Consider the following 11,112-nt stretch of genomic DNA (forward strand, 5'->3'; position numbering starts at 1 on the left):
CTTTTTTACTCTTTTCTTTATGTTGTGCATAGAATTGAACTCAGGTCATCAGTCCTGGGTGAGTATGTCCAGTGCTCAACCACTCACCCAGGGCCCTAAACAAATTTTCTTAAACATGAGTTATGTCTGATCTTTTTCAGAATATATGCAAACTTGACCATGTTATATAACATGGTTAATTTCCTGATAGAATAGTATTTAACGATCATATTTTGTACAAAAGTCCTTAGTAAATCTAACAAAAATTTAAGAATTTCATAGTTCTCTTGTTTTTATTAAATTAAAAAGGATTATAAATGACACAAAATACATGTAAGCAATGATTAATTGTAAAGATAATTATACTCCTGAAAATAGATTTCAAAATTTTTCTTTAACCATTTTCAACTAAGAAATATATAAGATTTGGGTTAATTGATGATTTTGGTTAATACAAGGGTTACATTTACATCATCATTATTGTTAGGCACTAAAGCATAAATACATGCTATATTTATGAAGAAAAATATTGATAGTTGGTTTTTAATGAGCTGTTCTTTTACTTTACAATTGTTTTATAACTCTAGAGAATTTGGGGACTACTGTACACATTCAGGATCTGTGATTTGCAACCAACATCCATAAGAAGTTAATGGACTATGGCTAATTTCACGACAAGTGGGTTTCTCCTCATAGGATTTTCTACCGAGCCCGAGCTAGAATTCTTCTATGCCTGTCTGTTCTTCGTTCTGTACTTGTTGGCTTTAACAGGCAACATGCTCATCATCACCACAACTTCCCTGGATGACAGTCTCCAGTCCCCCATGTATTTCTTCCTGAAGCATCTCTCCTTGTTGGACCTCTGCTACATTTCCGTGACTGTCCCGAGATTCATTACTAACTCTTTCTTGCATAGAGGAAACATATCCTTCTGGGAATGCGTTCTTCAGTGCTTTTTCTTCACTCTCTGTGCGGGTGCTGAGGTGGCCATGCTCACGTTGATGTCCTATGATCGCTACGTGGCCATCTGCCTGCCTCTGCGCTATGAAATCATCATGGACATCAGAACCTGTGTCCATGGAGTGGTCGCAGTCTGGGTCAGTGGGACCATCTGTGGAGCCATGCATACGGCAGCTACTTTCTCCATCCACTTCTGTGGACCCCGCATCATTCACCAGTTCTTCTGTGATGTTCCCCAGATTATGAAACTCTCCTGTTCTAATGAGTACCTGGGTGAGATCGGTGTCACTGCCTTCGTGGCTATGCTGTCTTTTCTTTGTGTCATCTTTATTGGGTTCTCCTACGTGCACATATTCTCTTCGGTGCTGAGAATGCCATCTGCTGAGGGCAGAGCCAAGGCCTTTTCCACTTGTCTCCCCCACCTCGCTGTTGTCATATTATTTCTTTCTACAGGTGTCTTTGAGTACTTAAAATCTCATTCAGACTCTCCAACTGTGTCAGACATTCTGTTCACTATTATGTATACAGTAATTCCACCAACGTTTAATCCAGTGATCTATAGTCTGAGAAATAAAGCTGTAAAATTAGCAGTAAGAAAGATTTTTTTGAGAAATAAAGCATACCTGGATTGATAACATGTCTTTATTCTTTGTTGGCAGAGAATTTCAAATTCTCTTGGTCAATAATGTTATAAACTACCAGGAAATTTCAGTAAATCAAAAATGAATTATAGGGACCATTTGAATGGGAATGTTTTGTTCATATATCTTTGGAGTAATAAAATAACAAAATACTTAAACTTTTGTAAATATCAGAGATTAAGATTCACTCATTGAAGTTTGAGGGTCAAATAAATGAAATTGTTTACTTAAAACCATTCAAATTTTTGACTTACGATTTGTATGTCAATGTGATGTAAAGATGTGCACTTGAGCCTTGTTTATTTAAAAAAAAGGTTCTTCTGTACTCTTAGATATTACATGATATTTATAAGCTGATCCAACTCCCCTGACAAAGAACACTCGTTGGTTATTTGGAGTTCCATTAATGCTTTTCAACTTCTTTGGGCTTCAACTCACATACATTATTGTAAAGTTGAATTATGTATATGAAATACAATCACAAGTAGATATTATATTAAAGTATTAATTATAGTTATAATTATATAATTATAATTATTTAATTATAATTTTATTTTGACTTTTAAAAAATGTTTATTAGTGAAACACCATGAGGTACAGCTGTGAACTTACAAGTTTTTGTGCTTGGGTTTCAGTTATACAATGATTGAGTACCCATCTCCCTACCAGTGACCATTCTTCACCACCACAAATCCCAGTATCCCTCTGACCCCCCCATCCCCCATCCCACCCTCCTAGGTGGCAGGGCATTCCCTTTTGTTCTTTCCTTTTGGGTGCTGTGGTTTGCAAAAGAGGCATTGAGTGGCAATTATGTTCAGTCTATAGTTTACTTACAGCATGCATCTCCCATCCTGGGAGGATCCTCCAAACACCCTTTACTTGGTACTCCCTTCTCTATCTGAGCTCCCTTTCCCCCTAACATTTGCTGCTGGCCTTCAGGCTATGGAGTGAACCTCCTGATACTTATCTCGACTGTTCTTGGATGTTAGTCTCCTATTTTGTTACTTTATATTCCGCAGACATTTTTAAAGTAGTTTCTGCTTATAGTTTGCATCCTGGAAGTCATTGTACTAGTATCATAAATTGAATTATATGCTTTCTTTTCAGCAAATTTTAACAACACCTTGTCTGTAATCAGATGAGAACATAGGTGTAGGAGTTTCTAATCTGCTGAATTGAAGAGTTCATACTTATAATATCAGACTCAATTTTTTATCAGAATTCTAACTTTCTCCTTCTGCACAGATTGAGGGAAATAAGGCTGAGGAAGATGGTCAAGCACTGAATGATCTCATTCCTCTCTAGGATATAGATAAAACAAGAAAGGGTATAAGAATATCAGTTGCTAACAAACCTGGTGCACTGGATTAAAGATCGGAGAGTACCAGGTTATGGGGTGAGTGTAGGAAGAATGATGAGGTGGACTGGAAGTGAGCAACTTATTCTATTAGTGGAGGATCTTGGACATGATGGGGTGAAGAGGTGAGATAACTATAAGCATCAAAATCATACATGTCCACATTATCGTACATACATGGCCTAACAATAGCAATTTTTTTAAAAAAATTTTATAAAAAGACAATGACTGAAAGTCATTGATACTTTGGTAGTGGTGCCAAAATTTGTATATCTGAATTAAATATGATAATAATATTATAAACATGTTATTGAAACTAATAAAAATAAACTTCAATAAATACTAACTTTAAAAAAATAGTAAAAGCTAAAAAAATCACTTCAAGAGCCATATACACTAATGTAATACATTATTGGATTTTTGCTCAGTGGAATTTCATCATTTAAACAAAGAAATGAAAAATTTAATACTCTTTCAAAAAGAACAGTAAATATTAGGTGCAAAGAATTTGTTCCTCCAAAGGCAGAACTGCAGACCAATGGAACAGGGTTGAATACACTGACATCTCTCCTCAATCATATGCTCATCTAATCTTTGATAAAGGTGCAAGTAATGTGAAGTGGAGTAAGGAAAGCCTCTTTAATAAATTGTGTTGGCATCACTGGATGGCTACATGCAAAAAAATAGGCTCAGAACTCTGCCTAACACCATGTACAAAAGTAAGATCAAAATGGATTAAAGACCTCAACATCAGACCAGAAACCATAAGGTACATTGAAGATAAAGTTGGCAAAACCCTCCATGATATTGAAGCTAATGGTATCTTCAAAGATGCCACGCCACTGGCCGAGCAAGTGAAAACAGAGATAGATAAATGGGACTATCTTAAACTAAGAAGCTTCTGCACCTCCAAAGAAACAGTGACCAAAATACAAAGACAGTCTACAGAATGGGAAAGGATATTCACCGAATACACATCTGACAAGGGGTTGATATCCAGGATATACAAAATACTGGTTAAACTCCACAAGAAGAAAACATCCAACCCCATCCAAAAATGGGGCAATGAAATGAACAGAAACTTTCTCAAAGAAGAAATCCGAATGGCAAAAAAGCACATGAGAAAATGCTCTACATCATTAATCATCAGGGAGATGCAGATCAAAACCACAATGAGATACCATCTCACACCTCAGAGACTGGCCCAAATTCAAAAGAACAAAAGCAACCGATGCTGGCGTGGATGTGGCGAGAAAGGGACACTCCTTCACTGTTGGTGGGAATGTCCACTGGTTCAGCCCTTCTGGAAAACAGTATGGACGATTCTCAAAAAATTAGAAATTGAGCTCCCATTTGACCCAGCAATACCACTCCTGGGAATATATCCCAGAGAGGCAAAAATGTATAGTCGAAGTGACATCTGCACTTGTTTGTTCATTGCAGCCCTCTTTACAATAGCCAGAAACTGGAAGAAACCTGAATGCCCTAGAACAGATGACTGGTTAAAGAAACTTTGGTACATCTACACAATGGAGTACTATGTAGCTCTTAGAAAAGATGAAGTCATGAAATTTACATACAAGTGGTACAATATGGAAAGTATCATGCTAAGCGAAATGAGTCAGAAAGAGAGGGATAGACATAGAAAGATTGCATTCATCTGGGGGATATAAAGTAACAAAGTATGAGATTAATACCCAAGAATAGCTGAGATCAGCACCAGGAGGATTACTCCATAACTTAGAGGCCAGCCGGGTATCCTAGAGGAAAGGGCTATTCAGATAGAGAAGGGAGCACCAAATAAAGGATGTTTGGAGGATCCTCCCAGGAGGGGAGATGCATGTCGAAAGTAGACTATGGACTGAACATGTTTGCCACTCAATGCCTCTTTTGCAGACCATAACACCCAAAAGGAGAGAGAGAACACAGGGGATTGCCCTGCCACAGAGACGGGGGGATGGGGGGATGGGGGTGGGAGGGATATTATCCATGGTGGTGGAAAATGGGCACTGGTGGAGGGATGGGTATCTGATCATTGTATAATTGAAACCAAAGCACAAAAAATTGTAAATCTACAACTTTAAAAAAAATAAAATAAAATAAAGGGGGAAAAAAAAAAAAAAAAAAAAAAAAAGAATTTGTTCCTCCAAAGGCAGAACTGCAGACCAATGGAACAGGGTTGAATACACTGACATCTCTCCTCAATCATATGCTCATCTAATCTTTGATAAAGGTGCAAGTAATGTGAAGTGGAGTAAGGAAAGCCTCTTTAATAAATTGTGTTGGCATCACTGGATGGCTACATGCAAAAAAATAGGCTCAGAACTCTGCCTAACACCATGTACAAAAGTAAGATCAAAATGGATTAAAGACCTCAACATCAGACCAGAAACCATAAGGTACATTGAAGATAAAGTTGGCAAAACCCTCCATGATATTGAAGCTAATGGTATCTTCAAAGATGCCACGCCACTGGCCGAGCAAGTGAAAACAGAGATAGATAAATGGGACTATCTTAAACTAAGAAGCTTCTGCACCTCCAAAGAAACAGTGACCAAAATACAAAGACAGTCTACAGAATGGGAAAGGATATTCACCGAATACACATCTGACAAGGGGTTGATATCCAGGATATACAAAATACTGGTTAAACTCCACAAGAAGAAAACATCCAACCCCATCCAAAAATGGGGCAATGAAATGAACAGAAACTTTCTCAAAGAAGAAATCCGAATGGCAAAAAAGCACATGAGAAAATGCTCTACATCATTAATCATCAGGGAGATGCAGATCAAAACCACAATGAGATACCATCTCACACCTCAGAGACTGGCCCAAATTCAAAAGAACAAAAGCAACCGATGCTGGCGTGGATGTGGCGAGAAAGGGACACTCCTTCACTGTTGGTGGGAATGTCCACTGGTTCAGCCCTTCTGGAAAACAGTATGGACGATTCTCAAAAAATTAGAAATTGAGCTCCCATTTGACCCAGCAATACCACTCTTGGGAATATATCCCAGAGAGGCAAAAATGTATAGTCGAAGTGACATCTGCACTTGTTTGTTCATTGCAGCCCTCTTTACAATAGCCAGAAACTGGAAGAAACCTGAATGCCCAAGAACAGATGACTGGTTAAAGAAACTTTGGTACATCTACACAATGGAGTACTATGTAGCTCTTAGAAAAGATGAAGTCATGAAATTTACATACAAGTGGTACAATATGGAAAGTATCATGCTAAGCGAAATGAGTCAGAAAGAGAGGGATAGACATAGAAAGATTGCATTCATCTGGGGGATATAAAGTAACAAAGTATGAGATTAATACCCAAGAATAGCTGAGATCAGCACCAGGAGGATTACTCCATAACTTAGAGGCCAGCCGGGTATCCTAGAGGAAAGGGCTATTCAGATAGAGAAGGGAGCACCAAATAAAGGATGTTTGGAGGATCCTCCCAGGAGGGGAGATGCATGTCGAAAGTAGACTATGGACTGAACATGTTTGCCACTCAATGCCTCTTTTGCAGACCACAACACCCAAAAGGAGAGAGAGAACACAGGGGATTGCCCTGCCACAGAGACGGGGGGATGGGGGGATGGGGGTGGGAGGGATATTATCCATGGTGGTGGAAAATGGGCACTGGTGGAGGGATGGGTATCTGATCATTGTATAATTGAAACCAAAGCACAAAAAATTGTAAATCTACAACTTTAAAAAAAATAAAATAAAATAAAGGGGGGAAAAAAAAAAAAAAAAAGAATTTGTTCCTCAATATCCTACAGGCTCACATATATATAAAAATAATCGATATTTCAGATTAAGTAATACCCTACAAAATTTTTACTTTATTGTCTTAATTGTTAATGGAAATAGTATATGAGTTATTTATGACAATATGTCCCCTTTATGCTCTACACAAAGCAGAGTTAAACTGAATTTTGTGATTCTCATATTTCTAAATAATATATCACTATAAATTTATAACTTTTCAAACTTACTAAATGTTAGATGTTAGATGTCATTTCATCTAACATCCAACCCAAAGAAAGCTTTTGTTTTATTTCTTTGTAGGATATCATTCTTTGTTACCTGTTAGCTATTGAATATGTTTTTTAGGGTTCCAAATTTAGGATTCACTAAAGAAATTTAGACTTCTACCAACCTATTCAGACTTTTTTTTAATTTTGAGCTACTTTACTTCTCCTTATCTAATATGTGAAGAAGCAGAGATGGTTCCTCTAACAATACCAATTCATCACACAAGTTGAGCCTCTGAGATTTTTCTATAGTCACTCAAATAATTTTGGATAATGTCAACCTTCTTTGCTCTCTCTATGTATTGGTAATTCCTGCTTTATGTGTTCATGAGTTCAAATCTGCATCTGACATGCTACCTCTGATGGTCTCAGAGAAAACATTTTCTTGCTCTTGTTCACTGAGAAAGCTATAGTCTTTTAAGTGCGTTTAATAGAAAAGAATTACCACTCAAGTTTAAGAACAAAGAGGCAGGAATGGAATGGCAGATTTAGATGTGCCTTTTGTAAGTTCTTTAGAAAAAATATAATGCTCGCACATTTTGACAACTGGTTTGAAGATAGTTTGAAAGAAAATGTTTATTTTAAAAACATTCGTGTTTTATTTTGTGGCAACGTTTGTGATTGAAAAGCCCTCAGCCCTCCCTGTCCCAAGGGACCCAGCCCCTGCAGCCAAAAACCTCCAGAACCCAGTCGCTAAGCTCAAGGTCACTCCCCACACACTCAGGCCAAGCCTCATGTATGAGTGAACATATTCCTGGACCACGCGGCCATAAACTCCCTACCAATTCTCCATAAATCACTTAATCACTTAATCCCCGTTATTCATCGATTTATTCGAGCTGGTGCCTGTAACGTCTCCATTCATCCCGGTTGCGTGCTAGCGTAGCCCAATGGTATCTGTTCGTTTTAGGAACATGTAAAGCCTCAAACCGATCATTTAGGGTCTTGACGAAGAAGTCTGACCATCTTATAGGTGGGCGTCCACGTGATCTTTTGATGTCCTTGGAATCCAATCAGTAATGGCTCTAGTCCAGCGGTTGTCTGTAAACCTCATTACGTGTCCAGCCCATCTGATTTTTGATGTCTTGGCAAATGAGACAGCGTCCCTGATTCTTGAGCGTTGACGAAGATCAGAACTCCGGATTCTATCTCTCATTTGAGTGAATCGTGATATTCCAAGCATAGTTCTTTCGATTCCTCTTTGAGAGACCTGAATAGTGTTCTCATCCTTTTCTCGTAGGGTCCAGGTCTCTGAGGCATATGTTAATGCAGGAAGAATAGTGGAATCAAAGAGATGTGCTCGTAGCTGGAGGTTCTTTGTCCTTTTAGTTATTTCTTCAATGCTCTTGAAGGCATTCCAAGCCGCTCTCTTCCTCCTGCGCAACTCAGGTGCCAGGTCATTCATGTTGATTTCTCGACCTAGGTATATGTAACTGTTGCATTCGGAGATGGTGGTTCCGTTGAGAGCGAATGGAGCGTCAGGAACAAGGCTGTTTCTCATAAACATTGTCTTCGTAAGATTCAGCTGTACTCCGACCTTTCCACATTCACGGTCAAAGTCGTTCAGCATTTGTGCCGCTTGGTTGATGTTTGGTGTTATTAGAACGATGTCATCAGCAAAGCGGAGGTGGTGTAGTTGCCGACCATCTATCTTCACTCCCATGTTTTCCCATTCCAATCGTCGCATGATGTTCTCGAGGGTGGCGCTGAAGAGTTTTGGTGAAATGGTATCACCCTGCCGAACCCCTCTCTTGATATGGATGATTACTTCTTTGTAGAATGGTGAGATCTTGGTAGTGAATCCGCAATAGAGCTCACGAAGGATCCTGATGTATTGAGTTTGTACGCCCTGATTGGCTAGGGCTTCCATGACCGCTTCCGTCTCAACACAATCAAAAGCCTTCTTTAAATCAATGAACGTTAGACAGAGCGGCATCTTGAACTCCCGAGATACCTCAATGAGCTTGGTTATTGTGTGGATATGGTCGATGGTACTGAATCCTTTTCGGAATCCAGCTTGTTCACATGGTTGTCCTTCATCTAGTGTTCTGCTAATCCTATTCAGGATGACTCGAGTGAATAGTTTGTAGATGACAGACAATAGGCAGATTGGGCGATAGTTGCCAATGTCGTGGATGTCTCCTTTCTTGTATAGTAGTACAGTCCTGCTGGTTTTCCATTGGGATGGAACCTTGCATTCAGACAGGTAGCGTGTGAAGAGTCGAGCCAATGTATTGATGAGTACTGATGGTAAGTTCTTCAGGTGTTCAGGTCTGATCTTGTCTGAGCCAGGTGCTCTTTGTTTCTTTACCAACGAGATGGCATGTTGGATTTCGGAAGGGAGAACATTGGGAACGACATATCCATCATGTGGTATGTGGTATGTGGGCAAGTGGATGTGGCTATTAAAGAGATCTGAGTAGAAGTCATGAATAATCTTCTCCATTGCCCTTCTGGAAGATGTGATAGATCCATCATGATGTCGGAGGGCAGTCATCTTGGTTTTGTAGTTGGTGAAGGACAGGCGGGCATTACGAATGTTTTTCCCAGCTTCTGCTGCATCTACAAGTACTGCTGCTCTCCTGTTTTTGAGGTCATCCTTGATGGCTTCTCTGCACTGTTTTGCCAGTTCGGATGTTCGCTTGTGGTTGCCTGAGGCACGTGCCAAGCCACGTAGGCGAATAAGTTCAAGAGTGTTCGAAGAAAGGCGGTTTTTTGTGGTTATCTCTCTCTTGGCATTCCTTGCACAATCATGGAGGTGCTGAATCATTCGATCGTATTCCTCATCAATGTTGTCAATGACGGCATCTTCCCTTGTTGCCGCAATAGAGCCAAAGAGCTCCCAGTTGGTGGTTGTTCTGGGAGTCCTCTTCTTAAACCTTGCATTCTTTTCTCCTCGTTCTGTGAGGTAGAATTTTGCACGAAGAAGACGGTGGTCTGATCCCGTTTGGAATTTTGGGACAACAGCAACATCGGTTAGGCAAAACCGCCAATTGAATATGATGTGGTCTATTTCATTGTGGAACTGTCCATCAGGAGACTCCCATGTCCAACGTTTAGATTCAGCCTTTTGGAATTGTGTGTTACCATGGAAGGTTTTGGTTGACATGATGAACTCAGACAGTCTGTCACCCTGTTCGTTCCATTCCAGGCCATGGGTTCCGATGTGGAGTTCATCGACTGATCTTCTTGGTCCTATCTTGGCTTTAAAATCACCGACAATGATCTTGTATAAGGTGTGATCTTCTTTATAGAACTTCTCCAGCTCCATGTAGAATTTCTCAGTTTCTCTTTCACCATAACTGGATGTTGGTGCATAGACAACAAAGATAGAAACTGCCGGTAGTGAGCCACATTTATTCAAGTGTAATCATCCGATTCGGGTTGTTAGGCATTCAAATGAATCAATGCTCTTGACTAAGTTTGTGTTGACAAGGATACCGACACCACCGACGCCTCTTTTATCACATGTTCCAAGGAACAGTTCTTCTCCAGTGTCGAAAACAGCATGATGGGATTGATGTCTTCTCGTTTCGGTCAGACCAATGATGTCGTACTTGATCTTTCGTGCTTGTAACATAAGGTCTTCAATGGATGCAGCAGATGCCAGCGTACGAGCATTAAAAGTACAGACAATCATTTTTGTTTTTCTGTGTTTTGGCAGCCTATGTCTGCCTTGGTGTTTTATCAGCCTCTCCTTCCATATCCTTCTCGACTCTGCATATTCAGGGTTAGGGAAATGAGATCCATTTATTATTGGATTTGGCATATCAATTTGGTCTATTTGGCATAGACTACGGATAGCTTGCCAGGCTCTGCCGTGCGGGTTGGATATTTAAGGATATTTAAGGTACCCTGAAAACACAGAGAAAAGTAAATTTGTTGTGATAATCTCTGGATCCTGGCCATTGTTGGGGTTACACGGCAGTTGGAGGGTGTAACTGTCTAGCTACTGACAGATCCAGTCCCAAACCGTGCAGGCTTGGAGATCTCAGCCCCGGGTCCCACACACCTGGGTTCCTCTGCCAGTTCTGTTAAGTCTGAGGCTTATCCAAGTGTGTGGAGAGTGGCCCCAGTAAAGCCTTGGTTGGGGCCTGGAGGTCTTCAGCTGTTGGGCCCTGGCGAGGATAGTCAGACA

The 11,112-nt window shown here is 40.0% G+C and overlaps 1 protein-coding gene across 1 annotated transcript; it reads left to right on the forward strand.

The window, feature by feature from the left end:
• The first annotated feature begins 638 nt into the window (after window positions 1-638).
• On the forward strand, window positions 639-7,395 carry LOC130040203 (olfactory receptor 14J1-like). The gene is made up of 2 exons (XM_056132213.1): window positions 639-1,537; window positions 7,362-7,395. The coding sequence occupies exons 1-2, from the start codon at window positions 639-641 to the stop codon at window positions 7,393-7,395; spliced, it is 933 nt and encodes a 310-aa protein (XP_055988188.1).
• Window positions 7,396-11,112: the final 3,717 nt, after the last annotated feature.

This window comes from Sorex fumeus, unplaced genomic scaffold (genome assembly GCF_029834395.1).
Source record: "Sorex fumeus unplaced genomic scaffold, SorFum_2.1 ptg000094l, whole genome shotgun sequence".
NCBI lineage: Eukaryota > Metazoa > Chordata > Mammalia > Eulipotyphla > Soricidae > Sorex > Sorex fumeus.